Source organism: Tachypleus tridentatus, chromosome 13 (genome assembly GCF_004210375.1).
Source record: "Tachypleus tridentatus isolate NWPU-2018 chromosome 13, ASM421037v1, whole genome shotgun sequence".
In the NCBI taxonomy this organism is placed as follows: domain Eukaryota; kingdom Metazoa; phylum Arthropoda; class Merostomata; order Xiphosura; family Limulidae; genus Tachypleus; species Tachypleus tridentatus.
In genome coordinates this window covers 187,007,645-187,029,428 of record NC_134837.1, presented here as the reverse complement: position 1 = coordinate 187,029,428, position 21,784 = coordinate 187,007,645, and the positions used below count along the sequence as shown (strand labels likewise).

General features: G+C 33.9%; 1 protein-coding gene across 1 annotated transcript in view; it reads left to right on the top strand.

The window, feature by feature from the left end:
* Window positions 1-21,173, top strand: part of LOC143237709 (gamma-aminobutyric acid receptor subunit pi-like) — a 31,998-nt gene extending 10,825 nt beyond the window's left edge. Inside the window, exons 3-8 of the mRNA XM_076477237.1 lie at window positions 3,227-3,294; window positions 12,818-13,047; window positions 13,415-13,497; window positions 14,497-14,658; window positions 16,714-17,033; window positions 19,286-21,173. Of these exons, the coding sequence (XP_076333352.1) occupies window positions 3,227-3,294; window positions 12,818-13,047; window positions 13,415-13,497; window positions 14,497-14,658; window positions 16,714-17,033; window positions 19,286-19,516 (1,094 nt within the window). The 3' untranslated portion in view covers window positions 19,517-21,173. The remainder of the gene's footprint in view (window positions 1-3,226; window positions 3,295-12,817; window positions 13,048-13,414; window positions 13,498-14,496; window positions 14,659-16,713; window positions 17,034-19,285) is intronic.
* The last annotated feature ends 611 nt before the right edge of the window (window positions 21,174-21,784 follow it).

The following is a 21,784-nucleotide window of genomic DNA, read 5'->3' as shown; positions in this document are numbered from 1 at the left end:
TTTGCACATATGCTGTTGAATATTGTAACTTACACTTACATTGTTAAAGATTATAACTTACACATACACAGTTGGAGATTATAACTTACAAATAGACAGTTGAAGATTACAGCTTACTCATAGACATTTTAAGAGTATAACTTACACATACACTGTTAAAATTTATAACTTACAGATAATCAGTTGAAGATTATAACTTGTACTTACACAGTTGAAGAATATAAATTACACATATACAGTTGAAGATTATAACTTACACGTACACAGTTGAATATTACAGCTTGTACATACACTATTGAAGATTATAACTAACAGATACAGTTGAAGATTATAACTTACACATACACAGTTGAAGATTATGACTTACACATAGACAGTTGAAATTTATAACTCGCACATAAACTGTTGAAGACAATAGTTTTCACATACAGTTGAGGATTATTGCTTTCATATATGCACAGTTGAAGATTATAACTTTTACATACACAGTTGAATATTATAACTTACACATACATTTTAAGATTAGAGCTTACACATACAATTGAATATTATATCTCACACATTCTCTGTTGAAGATTATAAATTACACAAACAGTTGAAAATTATAACTTACACATACACTGTTGAAGATTATAACTTACTCATTCATACTTGAAGAGTATAACTTACACATACACAGTTGAAGAGTATAACTTTCATATACACAGTTGAAGGTTATACCTTACACATAGACATTTCAAGATTATAACTTTCACATACAGTTGAAGATTATAACTTAGAAATAGACAGTTGAAGATTATAGCTAACATATAGAAAATTAAAGATTATAACTTACACATACGCTGTTGAATATTATAATATTACAAATAGTGGAAGATTTTAACTTACACATACGCTGTTGAATATTATAATATTACAAATAGTGGAAGATTTTAACTTACACATACATTTGAAGATTATGATTTACACATACAGTTGAGGATTATAACTTACACATACACAGTTGAAGATTACACATAGATAGTTGAAGTTTATAACTTACACATACACTTCAACATTATAACTTTTACATACACAGTTGAATATTATAACTTACACATATATTTTAAGATTATAGTTTACACATACATTTTAAGACTATACTTTACACATTCATTTGAAGATTACGTCTTACACATTCTCTGTTGATGATTACAACTTACACATAAACTGTTAAAGGTTATAACTTACAAGTACAATTGAAAATTATAACTTACACATACACAGTTTAAGATTATAACTTACCTATATAGTAAAGATTATAAGTAACACATACGATGTTGAAGGTTCTATCATACACATACACAGGTTGAAGAGCATAACTCACACATACACTGTTGAAAATTATAACTTACACATATATAGTTGAATATTGTAGCTTACACCTACACAGTTGAAGAGTATAACTTACCCATACAGTTTAAGTTTATAATTTACACATGCAGTTGGATATTATAACTTACACATATACAGTTGAAGATTATAATTTACACATAGTTGAAGATCGTAACTTCCATATACACTGTTGAAAATTATAACTTACATATATAATTGTAGATTATGACTTACACATACATTGTTAAAGATTGCAACTTACACATAGTTGAAGATTATAGCTTACACATAAACATTTGAAGATTATAACTTATCAAATCGATTGGTTTGGATTTTGTTTTTCGCTCAATCCTGCAGGAGAGCTATCTGCGCTAACCGTGTTTAATTTAGCTGTGTACGACTATGAATAAGACAGCCAGTAATTATCACCATTGCCTACTCTTGGACGCTTTTACCAACGAATAGTAGGATTAATGGTTACATTATAATGCCCCCACGTCTGAAATGCGAGCGTATTTGGTGTGATGGGGATTCGAATCCTCGACCCTCAGATTACGAGCCGAACGCTCTAATCACCTGGCCATGCTGGGCCTTCATTACATCGTTAGCTGTAAATTGCAAGTTATCCATTTGTTAGATGTAATTTAAACTACTGATAATTATAATTTAAGTCTTATTAGTGTTAATTGAACCATTGATAAAATTGATTTAGCATACTGTTGGCTGTAACGTAAAATCTATGTATAGTAAGTAAATAAAAATCTGTGATAAAAAACTAGCTTCCATATTGAAACACTGGTAATATTAAAGGTATATTCGGTATGAGATAAAAAGGAATGTTTTTGTCATTACTTTTATCGTGTATGAAAATTCTTGTTTACACGTAAATAAAATTAGTTAGTTTGTTTCGTCATGGCGTTTGAAACCATAAAAAAGTGGATAAAACAACACGAATGTTGAGTAGATGTTTCAATGTTTACAATTCTCCTTGTTCCTCCTGTAATTTAGGCTACTTTAGGTTTACCGAATAACCAGGTTTTATTAAATCTTTTATATGTACCAAAAGAACGAAGTTTTTAGTAATGGACCGCGAACGAAGAACTTCCAGACCCACAGACTGAGCACTCTAATTGGTGCGGCGTGGTCATGTGGTTAGGTCGCTCTACTCGTAACCTGAAAGTCGAGAGTTTGAATTTCTGTCACACGAAACATGCTCACCTTTTCAGACGTGGAGGCCTTATTATGTGAACCTCAATCCTACTATTCGTTGGCTAAAGACTAGCCCAAGAGTTGGCGGTGGATGGTGGATAGAGAGAAGGATAGCTACCTTCTCTCTAGTCTTATTCTGCTAAATTAAGGACGGCTAGCGCAAATAGCTCTTGTATAGCTTTGCGCAAAATTCAAGAAAAAACAAACAAGCACCTAACCCTTAAATGAAGGTATTATTTGTTCAAAATAAACATATGATCTCAACAGTTGGCCAACAAACTCCAAGTGTTGTATTAAATAGCACGCGAGTGTATGGGCTTCTAGTTAAGGTGGTCTTATAACATTCGTCCTATACCATACTGTTATTACACCCTGAGTGTCGTAATGATGAGGCGAAATAGTATGTTTTGAGTCAAGTATCATATATTTAATATTATAATATTGTAATATGTTCAGATAATTACAGCTTAGCAGGAATTTTTATGTGAAAAGTAAAACCGACGCTAGGACAACTTCTCTATGTCGAATGTATACTTGAAAACAAAGTGTATACTGTATTTTTATGTGCACTAAACTCCAAGGTTTAGCTCCTTAATATTCATTATTTATTAGAAACATGTTGAATTTTACATTTAATTTACAGATGGCGCCGTGAAAGTGTATGTTTCCATGCAGATTCTCGACATCAGCGATATTGACGATGAGAACATGGTCAGTTGTAACTTTTAAGATGCGTGCACGTTTCATCAGTATTTCTTTATGCATGACTAGCCACTTTAAAATTTATATTTTTTATGAAAATTTCTTTGTTCTATCTGGAATTTCCAATCTTTTGCCATTCTAGACACCTCCTAGTTTTATGAAGTTTAATTTTAGTATCAAGTCACTTTTCTGTAATAAAAAAGCAAACCAAATAATCAGTTTGTAATTAACATGATGAATTCGTTATTTTCTTATCCATTAAATCAGTTATTAATTCATAGTTTAAAATCGCATGGGAATTCTTTCACGACAAGTGTTTTTCACTTGTTTACTAATTAACAGCCAAAATACACCTAATACCCTGGCATGGCCAAGCGCGTAAGGCGTGCGACTCTTCATTCGCGGGTTCGCGCCCGAATCGCGCCAAACATGCTCGCCCTCCCAGCCGTGGGGGCATTATAATGTGACGGTCAATCCCACTATTCGTTGGTAAAAGAGTAGCCCAAGAGTTGGCGGTGGGTGGTGATGACTAGCTGCCTTCCCTCTAGTCTTACACTGCTAAATTAGGGACGGCTAGCACAGATAGCCCTCGAGTAGCTTTGTGCGCAATTCCAAAACAAACAAACAATACACCTAATAAGCCTTGTGGTTTTATAAAATGTTTTTTCATAATTCACTTACGCACTTTTCGAACATAATTTTTTTTTCTGGTACGTTTTTTGTTTGAATTAGCACAAAGCTACACAATGGGCTATCTGTGCTCTGCCCACCACGGGTATCGAAACCCGGTTTATAACGTTGTAAGTCCACAGGCATACCGCTGAGCCACCGAGGGGTTTTTCTGTCACGTAAGAATTTTTTTTTTTTACAAATCGCGAATATAAATTTATTATTATATTAAATATTAAATATTTAAATATTATTAAATATATTATTTACATAAAATTATTATTATTTTTACCACAATGAACATTTTTATTATTGTTTGTTAACAAAGATACAAACAAACTGAAGAAAGTGGATAAACACTGATATTAAACGATTACGCTTGTTTTGTTTGTTTTTGAATTTCTCGCAAAGCTACTCGAGGACTATCTGTGCTAGCCGTCCCTAATTTAGCAGTGTAAGACTAGAGGGAAGGCAACTAGTCATTATCACCCACCGCCAACTCCTGTGCTACCCTTTTACCAACGAATAATGGGATTGACCGTCACATTATAACCGCCCCCACGAATGAAAGGGTGAGCATGTTTGGTGCAACGGGAATTCGAACCCGCGACCCTCAGATTACGAGTCGAACGCCTTAACACACCTGGTCATACCGGGCCAACGATTATGCATCTTCATTCATTTTTAATTTTTTTTGTTATCAAATCTTCGTATTTTAGTCTCTAACTACGTGTTGTGGCCTTTCTTTTATGTGTTGCGTCTTGAGCATCTCGTTTCAATGAGCAGCAGTAATCAGCCATCATGCTGATGTTCCACCTTCTCTGATATATCCTTTCCATTTACCTGATGTCTCGATAAACCTTTTCTTTTGTTCGTTGCTGATAATACCGAGATTTACAGGGAAATAATCAACACGTTAGTGTAAGAAATGAACATTTCAACTCATATTACAACCCAATTCTTTGAATTTATCAAGCATGTTATTAACAGTATTTTTAAATTTGGATCCTTGTTGTTTTTTAAACAGTTGTCAATAACAGTTTTTAAGGACAATCTACTTTTCTTTTACAACTTTCCTCATTGTCCTTTTGAACTGTTCATCTGAAATCAATTTCCTAATCTGAAGCACAACAAAAATCCCTTCTTTAAGTTTCACTTCCGAAAGAACTGGGAGTTGTCCACCTCGATACTTGAAACAGTCGCCATCTTCGTCTAAGGCTTTACAAAACTGATTCATCAAACTCAGTTTTATGTGAAGCGAAGGTAATAGGACTTTTTTTGTGTTAACCAAACTTTTATGTTCAATGTTTTTCTATCTTGGCATCATGTTTACTCTACGTGGTCATTACGTTTATGTCCAGTGCTGATTTCGTTCTCTGCTGTCCCGTTCACAGAGATAAACCTTGGAAATCTTGTATAACAGGATTGCTGACCCAACAACATACAAATGGCTTTTAAATTTTTACAAAGTTGCGAACCACGATCTTTATATTTGACCTCAATCAAGAAGTTCGATATTCTCGTATACTTCCTTCAAGTGAATAGAATGAACAACAGAAACAGATGGACATATGTTACAATAAAACCAGATGTATATATATATATATATGTTACCATTGTGAGGATGAACACCTTTATTGGACCTCTTTCGGAAGAATGAATGAGCAATCGCTTCTCACTTGGTTCATAGACTGCAGCTACTATTATCGCAATAAAGTAGTGTAACTCTTTGCAAAAAGTATGTTATAAACACTTTCTCACGATTTCTATACGAGTAAAATGATGTTTCTGAGAAGGTAAGTTTTAGCCTGAAGTCTTGACTTTCAAATCTCTGAAAAATCCTTTGAAGGCTCAAATATCTCACCAAATTATTAAGTTCACCTTGTGTGAAAAATTATGATTCACCAAATGTTTTAGGTTGAAAACAATTCCTATCATTATATATATTAACATAAATAACATGAAACTGTATCAAGAGTCTCTGGTGTAGTAGGTACAGGTACATCAGGTCCATAATGGAGCTGGTACAGGTACATCAGGTCCATAGTGGAGTTGGTACAGATACATCAGGCCCATGGTCGAGTAGTTAAAAGTACATCAGGTCCATTAGCAACAGGTCTTATAACAGGTTAAAAATTCGGATAAAAAACTTCCTTTTTACTTTGAGTACTCTCTCTGGACGTTACATGTGTAAAAATAGCAGTCATCTCTGTGATTTCTAGACTCACGTTACACCATTGGAATTTCAAAAGACAAATACTGTTTCTTATTTTTAATCTTTTGTCTCAACACAAACGGTGCAAACTTTATGCAGAACATATGATTTGCCTTGGTTCCTAAGTTTTTTTCCAAAATACACGTAAATCGTTTTTCTGACGAATTCTCTAATGTTTGCCTTTGTTTCTTTAAAACACATTTACCACAGATATCCAGATATCTCAACAAATAAATAATACTGAAAATAAAAGCATAATATCGAAGTACATACACGAACATACATAGTATCCAAAAATGACACGTCATATGACCTGTTAACAATTTATATACGAGTAGTGTGTTTCTCATGGCTTATAGAATGATTGGTAAGACTCTCACGACTCGATTGGTCACGTCAAATGTATAGCCAGTGGTTGTCAACACTTTGGCCGTAATAAAATGTGTCCCAATTTCAATGAAAATGATTCACTTATGTAAAATATACATGACGTTTTGTGGAAAGTCTGTACATCATGGAGAAAAACATCATTATCAGGAACTACTTCAGAACATGTCAAAACAATAAAACCATCGCAGGCCTGGTTATCGTTACACAGGCCTATATTGTTGTTATGTAGACACGTGTTATGCGTGTCTTTGTTACTGTTATACAAGTATGTGTTATTGCTATACAGCCCAGTGTTATGGATTTTTATTGTCTTTTCAAGTAAAACGTTTTCTTATTTTAAATAATGCTATCAGTTTCGGTGAACAAAATAGTAACATAACACTAGTAACAAAAGCAGAAAATTTTCAAACATTAAATTACCTTGCAGTAAAGCAGCAGAGAATCCATACCAAACATACACACATTCTTTGAATTACTATAAGACATAAATCGTTAAGCAAGTGCAATAAAACATTGAACTGGTTGTTGTTACGCCCACAGAGAGACAATGGGCTATTTAAGTTCTATCCTGTGGAGATATTGTACTGATTTATATTCTTTCTTTTATTTCATACCTTTTAACATCTCACAGTAACTTGATTATTTACCTTCTTAGTTAGTGCTGCAGTGATATAAATGTTTCTGTTTTTCTTATATTTCACGTAGTTATACATTTCTGTATAAAAGTGTTAACAGAGGAGAATATTTTGTCATTTTTCCACTTCATACACCTAATTCTTCCATTACATTGCATAATGTAAACTTCAACACTATAGTAATGCTTCACTGATCATTGTTGACAACTGAATGAGCTAGGGTGAGAATACTTATCATTCTTTAGAATTCCCATGTACTTACACCAAGAGTATGTCATGTGGGTTCTGTTTGAATAAACATACTGATCAAACTTAGGGTCTGATATATCTGTCATGGTACTCTGTGTAGTGTCTTAAGTATATATAGAAAGAAGCTAACATGTGGTACTGGTATATGCTAGAAGATATCAGTTTAATAGTACTCCACAAACAAACGTTCATGAAAATACTAGTTAACTTTATATATTGAGTTTTGTTGTCATGCCACGATCTGTAAAGTGTAGAGGAATGACAGTAGAACAGAGAGTTTACATAAATGTTTTACGTGATGCTGGTTGGACTCCTACAAATTACTGCAGACTTGAAGCTCTCCCCAAACACGTCAAGTACAACATAGATCGTGAGACCAAGACAGAAAATAGGAAAGGAAGAGTACAGAACACATAAACTCAGTGATATTGATGTTAAGTATCTTTGTTTGTATAACCTTCAGGACAGAAAGAAGACAGTCACTGATCTCAAGCATGTGATAAACAACCATGTACCAAACGACAGAAAAGTGTACAGATATACAGTATTAAGAAGACCCAACGAGAATGAAATATTCAGTCGTGTAGCAGTTAAAAAACTTTACTTCGATCACCAAATATTGTCAAGAGACAGAAATTTGCTAAAAAATACAAAAACAGGATTAGTGATGATTGGAAAAGGGTATTATGTACGGAAAAGTCCAAGTTTGAAATATTTGGCATAAAGCGTAGATTGCATGTTCGGCAGAAGAAATGTGAAATATGCCTCAATGCATATCACCTACTGTGATATACTGTGTATTATACGTAAAGTAAAATCCCAAAGGACACTTTGATTAAATATGTTGTAACAAAAAGACTGTCTGCAGTTATTAAAGCGAAAAGAGAACACAAAAAATATTAACTGCTTACTGTACTCAATCACTTCCACTGAGTTTCTGTTGTATTAAACATGAAGATTAATAACATGTTGATGTTTCACCTGTGATTTACCAATCACAGTTCTTTGAAAGTAGCTTGAAATAAAATTGTTGACATTGTCTTAACACTTTTGCACAGTACTGTCTGTACCTTGTCTGTCCTTTTACTTAAGTAAAGTTCGGAGTTTTAAATATAATTTCTCAATTTTACTCACGAAAATATTAAAGTATTTACACATTGTTTTTTTGTTTAGTAATTTTCACAAAAATTATTTGTAGTTAAGCATAAAGCTGCATGGGTATCAAAAGCTGATTTCTAACATTATAAGTTGGCAGATATGCTGCTGCTGTGCCAGTGATATTCAAATTCTTCGATGGTTTTCATAGTATTCCACACACCATGAACGTAATGTGGTCATGCACGATATAAAACTACATGATACCAGTCGGTATCTACCATACCAGCCTAGTCTGAACTAAGACCAATCTCCCCAGTAATCTAAAACCTTAATTTCTCCCGAAGGGTAACAAATGGTTTCAATCTCCCCAGTTTATCTAATCAAATTACTGTCAAAAAGTTTTGTTTTGTTGTGCCATTGGGGGATTTCTTGAAGCTGTTGATATCTTCTGTCGCTTCTTACTTCTTCAAGCCTGGCATGACTAGATGGTTATGGCGCTTTAAATCTTAAATATTGTTACGTATTGTAATTTATCCCGAACGAGACCGAATAAATTCTGTGTATACATGGTGTTACACTTGACGAAAAGCCAGTCAGAAGTTAATTAAATTTGCCGACAAAAATATTTAATGTTCTCATAGAAACACTAACGATCGAAGTTATACTATTTGTAATGTTCGAAATCTATAAACGTTCCTGGTCTAACTGTAGTTTTCTGATTAATAAGTGTTTAGCACAATTATAGCTTCTAAATTTTATAATATACTAACTGTAATAAACCAACAATACTAAATTGTTTCTTGGCACATAGGTTTATAAACTTTTAGGATTAGGTTATCGAAATTTCAGTTGGCAACAATATTTTACTTACACACATCGTACATTGTTGATTATTACACTAAAGAATCTTCTTCAAATTTAGAGAATAGGGGGGAATTTCCCAACACATATTTAACACTATAAGTTACATGCATTTCTAAATAGATATTAAACTAAAACATATAAATCTACGTATTGCTGACGGGTAAATAATTCGAAAGAGGAACACTAGAGAGCGATCAAGATAACTGGAAAATATCAGAACAGTGATATATTTTAAAAACAAATCAAACTTAAAATTAGAACACGACTTTCACTATCTTAATTCTGTATTACTGTTATGGTTATTTTATAAATTATAATTTATTTTATTAGTTATTTATTGAGTAATAAAGAAAATGCTTGAGTACGTAAAAATAATGTTTTACGTTTCATCATGTTTGCTACAGCGTAAGTATTTCAATAGTGCATCTATATTGATTATTTTTAGAAAAAGTAGAGTTTGATTATACCCTATCATCAGACCGACAAGAAAATCGAAGATATTATTGTAAGCAAGTTCACAGTACTTACTGAAGACCCCAAATACTAAATCTATTTTCAAGGACCCACCCATTATTTCTAACATACATGACAAAAAAAAACTAAATGAAATCCTGGTGCACAGTGAACTTAAACAAAAACAGAACGAGACTCCAGGCATTTACAAACACAAACAAAACAGGTGTATCACCTGCCCTCATATAAACACCATTACACATAAATACGAGGCAAAAGAACAACTTTCGGCATAAGACAGTCCTTTAACGCTGAATACGTAACTTGCAAAAAATATAATAATTTATGTATTGAACAAACTTTATAACCAAGATAAACCTACACATAGACACTTCACCATCAACAACCACTCAGTTGAGGACCTTTTGATTCTTAGACTTGTTAGTTCTCCAACAGACATTCGCAAAAAAGAATGAGTGGAAAGAAAATTAATTTATAATTTGGGAATCCTACAACCATTTGGTTTAAATGAGCATTACGGATTCTCGTTTTTCAAATTTTATTCCAATTTTAATGTCAATGTTTGTTTGTTGTGTTATATTTTCATTATTATCATTTTTATGACTCGTAAAGCTGATCTTAAAGACGTGATTTTGCAGAGAAATGTTACACCCAACAAACAAAATGCCCCCTCCGCACACAACTGTTTTTTAATTCTGCGCATGCGCTTTAATTGAAATTGTGCAACCTGACGAAAATAGAGTTCGAAGCGCCATCTTTCAAAAATAAAAATATAAAAATTACGGCGATTGTTTAACCTATTCTTGTTTGTTTTGAATTTCGCGCAAAGCCACTCGAGGGAAGACAGCTAGTCATCACCACCCACTGCCAAATCTTGGGCTATTCTTTTACCAACGAATAGTGGGATTGACCGTACATATAACGTCCCCACGGCTGAAAGGGCGAACACGTTTGGTGTGACCAGGATTTGAACCCGCGACCCGTGGACTACGAGCCGGGCCTTAACCTATTCTTTAATATGAATACAAACAACTAAACTAAACAACTTATATGGAAATATTGTAGTCTGGTGGTTAATAAGATACAATTAATTTATGTGAGAGTTTCAAGTTTAGTGGTTAATAATAAACAAACGACTAGCTTAAGTGGTTTAGAGAACTAATTTTGTTAGCCAAAGTTTTTAGGTTGAAGTCCCGCTTTCAGATTTTGTTTTTCATTTATGTGCTTTTTCAATTAAATTTTAATAATAAAAAAGTAGACCCCAATAGTAGCGGTAAGTCTGAAGGTTTAAAATGCTAAAACGCGGATTTCGACACCTGTGGTGGGCAGAGTGCAGCTAGCCCATCGTGTAGTTTTATGCTTAACAAGGTAAAAGAAGGAAGGTTGATATTTCGACTGTTACTTATCTAATAATATATACTCTTCAAAAAAAGAAACGCAAAAGGCAAAATTTGAGACAAATTGTTAACAAGTGTATTCCGGGTAGTTCTGTATGACATGCGTGAAACTTTGCCCATTCACTGCTGAACATCCAAATTCTGCAAAGGCGAAGTCCACGCTCACTAGTTGAAGTTTAACGTCACTCAACGTCAATAACGAGTATGCCCCCCGTGAGCATCAATAACTGCTTGGCATATCCTGCTCATGGAAGCGATGAGATCACGAATCACATCCTGTGGAATGGCTGTCCACTCAGCCTGCAAAGCTGCTGCAAGCTGAGGTAGAGTTCGCGGTTGAGGTTGTCGCCGTCGCAGACGTCGGTCCAACTCGTCCCAAAGATGTTCGATGGGGTTTAAATCTGGTGATCTGGAGAGCCAGGGAAGAACGTTGATGTTGTGGTGTCTCAAGAAGACAGTGGTGAGTCGGGCTGTGTGAGGACGGGCGTTGTCATGTTGAAAAACGTCGTTGACGTTCACCATGATGGGTTGCACATGGGGCCTAAGAATCTCGTAGACGGTTGCGTACGGTCTGATCGGAAATCCTACGCAGCCCTGGTATTGTTGAGGCAGTAGACGTCGCAGTGGTGGTCCTATCCCGAAGGTGACGTAACCGGACGTAGCGATTTTGTGCGGGCGTGGTCACACGAGGTCTGCCAGATCGTGGAGGGTCACGAGTTGATCCATGTTGTTGGTGACGATTCCATAGCCTTGTGATGATGCTTGGGTGGACATTCACAGCTCTGGCAACATCTGATCGAGATTCGCCTGCTTTCAAGCGACCAATGGCGTTGTTGCGTTGTACTTCAGTCAGTCTTGGCGTAACTTTATTGCGTGTCGGTGGCTTAACACTGAGCTATGGAAACCGAGAACCCGTCACTTTTATAGGGATTTTGCACATGTTGCACTTGCAGAACATGCAGATCTCTCAAACAAATTTATTGGACACGAATGCGTTTTGGCGAAAAATCCGATGTTTTCCTCCGTTTTCAAAGTGCACAACTTTTATTGTCATTTTGGTCTGACAATCAGTGCCTTAACACGTATAACATCACATACTCTGAGCTTGTAACGATATTACATATATTTCTCTTTAAAATAACAAAAAATATCCCTTTTGCGTTTCTTTTTTTGAAGAGTATATAAAGTACATTTTATCCATTAGACTTGTCCATTAGTTATTGTGCAGGACAGTAATTTCAACCGAAATAACATACATATGTATATATTTGATTAAAAAGGGGAAGTCATACCCTAAATTTGGATGGAGGTCAGAAATTAAATTCATGATGGGTGAGATTTTTTTTCATTGGTGCAAAATTGTTTAATTCTTATGACCTTGCTTCACACTAATGTTATGATCACAAAAATGTGTTGCCGAAACATATGAAGTCAATGTTTTAAATTCATACATAAAGATATTTTCCTTTTCTCATGCAATATATAATGTCTTTATCATGTTTTATACTGTTTATATTACCTTGAATCAGTTTTTCTTCCAGGATTTTACTCTTCATACTTATATTGTGGAAATATGGAAAGACCCACGGCTGTACACAGACAAAATGAGGCGAGCTTGGAGTTCTGCTATTATTCCTAGGCCTTTTATGAAGATGATATGGAAACCTGACCTTGTATTTGAGAGTACGAAAAACGACTATTTGTTTCAATATTCTGTTGAAAATTCTTTCATGAAGCTCATATTAAATAACTCCTTATATCGGAGCTCGAGGTAAATGTTATGATAGATAAAAATACTGAAAATTACACCATTATACCTACTGGAGCATGTAATACATTACATAAATTTCGTTTTTTTAAACAGTTACGATTTCCGAGAAATTAAATTCAATTTAGTAATTTTAAAGGAGTTACTGGAACTTTTGAACAAAGTCTTTCATGTCAACTTCTTTTTATAATGACATCTTTTTATGTTTTCGTACTTCTTATATCTTCTCTCCCAGGTGGTGTTAGTTTCTTTTTAACTTTCTTTCTTTTTTGTTTCGAATTTAACAATCTTGAAAAAAATGCTCAAGACATACATGAGTCCAGTAAGACAATAAGCAGAACATTGCTAATCGTGTAATTATTTGAAACAGGTACATGTGTAAAGTGACCTGTCCGATTGAACTGTACAACTATCCACTGGACACACAGACATGTTCCTTCAAAGCATCAATGTGTAAGTGTGAAAACATTTAGCCTTGAGTTATCGTTGTCTTAAATACTGACTACACAAGATCAAAGGTCATTGCAATATTATCACTGTCTTTAATAACGACTACAAAGATCAAAGGTCACAGAAGTATTATCACTGTCTTTAATAATAACTATAAAGATCAAAGGTTGTACTACACAAAATAAAAGAACGTTGTAAACATTTGGAGACGGCTTGCATGAGAAATAAAGAAAACGTGGTTATAAACATACAAAGTTTAGAGATGATTTTGTTGTCATCAGCAGACGACATATTTTTTTTTTGTATATCTATAATAAAGGTTTCTTTATGAACCATTCAAGTTATCTTCAAATTTTTATTTTCTTGAAAAGTGGATTCCACGTCATAAAATTTAAAGGTCATAGTAGTATTATAATTAACGACCATACAAGGTCAAAGGTCAGCGCAGTATTTTCATTGTGTTTAATAAAGACTACGAAATACCAACATGAATAGTATGGACCTTTCGTCTTCGGTTCGCTTTTCAAAAGCTCTCAAGTCATAGGGTTTTATTGTTTTACATTAACACTTTTTTAACGACGTGTTTTTCTGGCGTCGCCAAAGTTTATAGTGGTTTATTACTGATTTTAATAACCGTTACACAAGAACAAAGGTCATAATTGTTTAATAACTTTCAACCTGAACAGTACCTTGTACGACGTAATGTCAAACAGTTATGCCAGACACCTCTAGTGTTCATATATAACCGTCCTTAATTTTGAACTACTGACTAGAAGAAAGGCACTAAACTGAAACACCCACCGTTACAAGGGCCTCTTCGGTCTTTGAAAGGAATATTGTATTGGAATGTCACTCTTATAACGCACCCATAGTTCAAAGTGTGTGACATGCGCAGTGGATTTTCATTTGCAGAATGGAACGTAACTTTTTATAATGAACCTGTATTTGTTTTTTAAACTTGTAACCAGTTCTGAAATAAGTTTATTATTTTTGTATCTATAGTATACAGTAACGACAAGATTGTAAAATTGAAATGGTTTGGAGAAGAAGACAGCCCCTTTAAACATTTTGGGAGTAGTGTCCGTTTCGCCAATAAAATCAAATCTTTACAGTTCAAAATCGCCGACCCTGTAGCTCATGTAGTAGTTCAGGAGTGGTTGAGTGGTGAGTTTACTTACATGTAAGATCATGTGTCTTATACGTCATTTTACTAGAGTTGTGTGTGTTTGTCTTCACTTTGAATTAAAAAACTAATGATCAGTGTTGAATATACCACAATTAACAATAAGTGAACAGGAATATAAAGATTACAGTACTTTTATAAACTATGTATGTCAATGTTCATTTGCTGTTAGAATGTTAATGTTCCTCATTGAAAGTTACATGATTTTATATTTAATTAAAAAATATCAGTAGTTTTGTTCTATTTGAAAACCGCGAAATTAAGAAAGGATTTTGTATTCAACTAACTACAATGCTTTATATTTAATTAAACGTTCTAATTTAAGTTAACTGTTGGTTTTTAAATTTCGCGCAAAGCTAGTCGAGGTCTATCTGCGCTAGCCGTCCCTAATTTTTCAGTGTAAAACTAGAGGAAAGGCAGCTAGTCGTCATCGCCCACCGCCAACTCTTGGACTATTCTTTTACCAATGAATAATGTGGTTGACCGTCACATTATAACGCCCCTACCATTGAAAGGGCGAGCATGTTTGGTGCGACGGGGATTCGAACTCGCGACCCTCAGATTACGAGTAAACACCTCTACAGTTACGAACATGTTACGCTCTTCTGGGTTCAAAGCATGCCGTCCTCGTAAAACTCCATATTTAAAGCCTGTTCACTTAGAAGCACGATTGAGGTATGCAAGAAAGCATGTAGATAAACTCTTTACCTATTGGAAAAATATTCTTTGGTCAGACGAGACTAAAATCGAGCTTTTCGGCCACAATGATGTTCGCTATATTTTCCGTAAGAAGGGGGAACGAAATCTTCCAAAGAACACCGTTCCTACAGTTAAACACGAAGATGGCTCGATCATGCTATGGGGTTTCTTCAGCTCTTTTGGTGTAGGAATCCTTCACTGCGTCAACGGAACCATGAAAAAAGAAGAGTACGTTAATGTATTAGGCACTTATATCAAGAATGATGCTCGGAACTTGCGGCTTGGGCGTCGTTGGACCATCCAGCACGACAATGACCCTAAGCACACATCGAAATATGTGCAATCCTGGTTGCAGAGGAACCATATAAGCGTTCTGGAGTGGCCATTGCAGTCACCCGATCTTAGCCCAATTGAAAACGTTTGGCATGAGTTGAAGACCAGGGTTCATCAGGGTCAACCGAAGGACTTGCAAGAGTTGGAGGTCTTCTGTAAAGAAGAATGGAAAAAAATACCAGTCAAATACTGTCAAACGATCATGGAGGGCTATGAGGAGAGATTGCGCCAAGTAATTCACCTAAAAGGCTACACAACTGACCATTAAAGTAGACGCACGAACACTTTCTGCTTCTCCTATGTTTGGTTATTTGTCTATAAACAGTTTATTTGTTGTTCAATTTACATAAAAATTAATGTAGATGTGTGTTAGTATAGTATTTATAATATACTATACTTTCATTACCCTAATAGTGATACTTTGTACGTTATGAGGAAGAAGACTATCCACGATGCGGGGGTACGAACACTTTCTGTCGTAACTGTATTTAAGTGTTTTTTTTGTAGTTACTGTTCACCACATATCTACACAATGGATAATCTATGCTCAGCCTAACACAAGTATTTAAATCAAATTTTTAGCGTCGTAAACCTACCGACTAATTGCCGAGCCATTAGGGGCAAAATGTTTAGGCTCACATTTTTTTTATAAATGTAATCTAGAAAGTCTTGATGGCGGAAACAAATAATGAATGTATGAAATAGGTGGAAAGTTTGTTACAAACTCATTCATGTTTTGTCGTGGTTGTGAATAAAACTTATAATGTAAACATCGAATGTTTATCATTGAAAACATTTACAAATATGAATTATAAAACTAGAAGTGTAAAAAGTCGTTCCACGCCTCTCAGTTTCAATCCAAAACCCTATCAGAAAATAAAGGATAAGTGATTTCTAAAACCTTTTTCTCGCGTAGTATATACAGAGTTTAAACACGAATGCTTTGATATCACAATAATACCCACTCAGGATTCGGTAATTTAAAAACAGCATGTTTTTCTTAGGGAACTTTACATACCTAATGGTTAACTTCACCTTTATCCGCCGACTGACGGGAAGTGTCATCAACACTTATTTTCCGAGTGGCGTGATCGTCATTCTATCTTGGGTGTCCTTCTGGCTAGACGTAGATGCTGCCCCTGCTCGAGTAGCTCTCGGAATAACGTCCATGTTGACTCTCGTGACTCAGGCCATCCAGTCCAGGAATAAACTTCCATCGGTTGATTACATGATGGCTATTGATGTTTGGCTTTTCTTTTGCATCATTATGGTGTTTGGTTCTCTCTTGGAGTATGCTGTAGCTTATCAGAGAAAGATAAAAAATGTAAGTACGTAGTTCTTCTATATCTTCAGGGTGTTTGGTTCTCTCTTTGAGTATGGTGTGGCTTATCAGAGAAAGATAAAAAATGTAAGTACGTAGTTCTTCTATATCTTCATTGTGTTTAGATCCCTCTTGGAGTATGCTGTAGCTTATCAGAGAAAGATAAAAAATGTAAGTACGTAGTTCTTCTATATCTTCATTGTGTTTAGATCCCTCTTGGAGTATGCTGTAGCTTATCAGAGAAAGATAAAAAATGTAAGTACGTAGTTCTTCTATATCTTCATTGTGTTTAGTTCCCTCTTGAGTATGCTGTAGCTTATCAGAGAAAGATAAAAATGTAAGTACGTAGTTCTTCTATATCTTCATTGTGTTTAGATCCCTCTTGAGTATGCTGTAGCTTATCAGAGAAAGATAAAAATGTAAGTACGTAGTTCTTCTATATCTTCATTGTGTTTAGTTCCCTCTTGAGTATGCTGTAGCTTATCAGAGAAAGATAAAAAATGTAAGTACGTAGTTCTTCTATATCTTCATTGTGTTTAGATCCCTCTTGGAGTATGCTGTAGCTTATCAGAGAAAGATAAAAAATGTAAGTACGTAGTTCTTCTATATCTTCATTGTGTTTAGTTCCCTCTTGGAGTATGCTGTAGCTTATCAGAGAAAGATAAAAATGTAAGTACGTAGTTCTTCTATATCTTCATTGTGTTTAGATCCCTCTTGGAGTATGCTGTAGCTTATCAGAGAAAGATAAAAATGTAAGTACGTAGTTCTTCTATATCTTCATTGTGTTTAGATCCCTCTTGGAGTATGCTGTAGCTTATCAGAGAAAGATAAAAATGTAAGTACGTAGTTCTTCTATATCTTCATTGTGTTTAGATCCCTCTTAGAGTATACTGTAGCTTATCAGAGAAAGATAAAAATGTAAGTACATAGTTCTTCTCCATTATCATGGTGTTTGGATAAAACTTAAATAGAAACCCTTATAATCCGAGCATTTCGAAAAGTAGACCTTTCTTTTTCAGGGGCAATTAGATTCCTAGATTGTCTCTGAAGAAGAAAGGTCCACTTTTCAAAAGCGCTCGGGTTATAAGGGTTTCTATTTCAGTTTTATCAATATTTTTTGGACTTACGTGATTTTAGCACATCACGAATAATCATGGTGTTTGGTTCCCTCTTGGAGTATGGTGTGGCTTACCAGAGAAAGATAAAAAATATATGTACATAGTTCTTTTACAGCATCATGGTGTTTGGTTCTCTATTCGAACAATCTATGACTTGTAACAGGAAGTTGAGAAAGGTTAGTGTAATTCTTGATTGAACGCTATTGTAAATAATACAAACAGTAAAGATAATAAATTATCGTATTGTCAACTGCTAATATAAAAATCATACTAAAAACAAAATATATCGAGAGGCAATAATTGAATCAGTGTCTTCCTAATTATCATAGTGGTTGAGTTAATAAAATCCTAATGACAGTGTACGTGTATTTTATTAGGTAGTATAACGTTATATATTTGATGAAGAACCTTCCTTAGTTATTTAATATTTTTGATGAGACGATAAACTGTGTTTGAAAATCTAAACATCAAGTGGTTTACTACTACAATAAATAAACACTGAATTCGTGTTTCAGTGTGTTTAAATTCATAATTTGTAGAAAGGCTAATACAAAGAACCATGTTCGATGGTTCTCTTCGTCTTTCTTATTTTGTTATTAGATCCATAACGGCTTCATTAGATTCTTATTGCATATCCTGCTTTGTGTAGCGTAATAATTGACTCATGAACTGGTTAAGTACTTGTTTCTTTAAAATAAAGCTTGTAAGAAAAGTGGAAATATGCCCTACATGTTTTTGTAGATCTTTCTGTGGCAAATATTAGTTAACAAATGTACACAATGGGACAGTTTCCATACAGGAATCATGGTAACCAATCCAACCAACTCTGGGGGATCTGTGATAACAACATTCGTAGTGAATCATCTTTATAGTACATTTATCGTATTTAAACAAAATTTTTGTTTAAATAATTATTATAAACATGAAATACAGGCACTTTCATTATAGAAACATGTTTATTTAAAGGCTTACTATAAACATGACGTATTTCCATTCTTGAAAAGTGTTTGTCAAATGGTTAAATATAAAAATGAAATTCATAAACTTCATGTAACGTGTAATTTTGGTGAAATTTATTTCGATTTGCATAAAGCAAACAAAACCATAGCAGTACATTCCTAATATATTTATTTTTAGAACAAGACTAGCGCCATCTGTCGTCCAGTTGTTCCACAAATCGTGATGATAGACAATTTAGAAAAGAATGTTAAAGATGCTGCAACGTCCACCCGAACTCTAACAAAAGATGTTCGAGTCGCAGTAGTTTTTAACATCAACGAAAATTCGGTCGACAAGTTTGCTAAGGTCGTATTTCCAATAATCTTTCTCCTGTTTTGTGTGATATATTGGGTTTCCTATTTATATTGAAAGTTTTATTTTAAATATGCTAGCATTTAGAATAAAAACAACGGCAAACAGTTATTATATTTTCTACTTGTGTTAGAAGTTTCACATGAATTATGTTAGAACTTAGGGCAACAAAGAATATAAATAATTATTTTATCCTTTTACGTGTTATATATCGTTACATATATAGTTGAATCACTTGATTATAAAGCTGGAGTATATTATCACAAAATGATTCTTGCAATTATGTCACGTTTGTCTTGTAAATAATCTGTGTCGTTTTACATACAATAACTACGTTTAGAATAACAATATTTTCTGTTCCATAACAATTTCTAAATAAATGAAGACTCGTTTGGACAAATGTAACGCCATCTCCTGAGCACAATTAAATACATATGGCGTTATTTGGGTATATGAGTTCGTTAATATTTAAATTATTTTATCACTAATACATTTTTTTAAAGTTTTCGAACTTACAACTTTTAATCATGTTTATGATACTGCCTTAAGTAGAATAGCTTCACCTCAATATCATAAATAATTATATACACAAATAACCAGAATTTATAACTCACATTAGGTCATATTTGTTATCTAAAATTTGCAACTTTTTACGTAAGGTTAACCATATTAATTTTAAATTAAATCACATTAATGTTGGGATCAGAGGAGAAACTTGTTCTATTTTTATGTAAGTTTTCACACTCTTTAGTAACTGATATAGAGCGCGTTTTCTCTATATATCTTAACATTCCTACACGATTTTACTACGCTTTAGTGCGCGTGTCACTGTAACGTACACGAGATTGTTCTGCTTTCTAACGAATAGTCTAGAATATTACACATGTGATTTTACATGGTTCTTAACACTCCCATAATATATCATATGTACATAATGTGAATGAAAACTTGATATTAATTTACTTACTTTAATAATCAACTAGTAAACTTTAATAATATCGGAATCCAGGTGGATGTTGTTTATAGTTCATTGTTGAAGTGCATAACTTCTGTCTTAATATTCTGATTATATTTATTTTTCAGATGTTTTCACTAAACTTGTTGTGCACTACTCAAATAATAACGTCACATTCCAAAAGCCAAATAATTATTATGTTACATTCTGAAGTTTGTGCTATAACTATGAATATTTATTGATTAATTATGACTAAAACTAAAGACTTGCCAATCACTCCCTTATAGAAGGCAAGAAAACTGTTTAGAAGATTAAAAGGGATTTGATTATTTTGATTTATATGGTGCCTTTCTCAGAGAACTATTAATGAAAACTTTAAACTTTAATATTCTTGAATATTTTTTCAGTTGTTTATTTATCTTTAATACAAAACACAAATGTTCAGTTGCAAGTGGCATGGATAGATGGTTAGGGCGCTCGACTTGTAATCTGAATGTCACGGGTTTGAATTTCCATCACACCAAATATAGCGCCCTTTCAGCCGTGGAGGCGTTATAAAGTCACGGTAAATCCTACTATTCCTTGGTAAAAAAGTAGCTAGTCCAAGAGTTAACGGTGGGTGGTGATGACTAGCTGTCTTCCCTCTTGTCTTACATTGCTAAAGTGGGAACGGCTTTATATGTGTTTTTCCTTTTATAACATTAAATACATGTTAATTTTATTTTCACTACCATAAAATTAAAATTTAAGACATAATAACGTATATCTTTGTTTACGTTATATAAATCTTTTTAAAAATAATTATAATATGTAATAATAAAGATGAAACGGTTTACAAGATAAAATGTTTCTACTTAATGAAACTTCGAATGTTTCAGAATTAAATTCAGTAAAATTTGTAATTATTTTATATTTTAATAAACAAGAATATTATGTTTGATAAGGTTATTACAAATTAGTACAAAGACGTGTAACAGTCCTTTTACGATAAACAGAGGTAAAATAAAATGTTTGCCTCATTTAGTAATCTTTCTATCCAGGAAAGTTAATAATCCATTTTCTTCCATTTCGGATGACACTAATATTAAAATCAATGCGATCAATGCAGTGTTAATAAAGGACAGGTTTTAATCCACGTGGGTGGTTTTCTAGTTACTTGTGTTCACGGTAACATAGAAGAGTAGGATATCGTCAGGTCCGGCGGCAACCCCACAACGATTTCATCTATCTGGTCATGAATGACGTTATTTTATTAAAAACGAAATAGTTTAGTTTCGTGACGACAGTAAGAAGTTCCAAGAACTGTTTACGGGTGAAACCAAGAAACCCTCTAGTGGTAGAAGGGCCACGATTGAAATAATAATATTTCA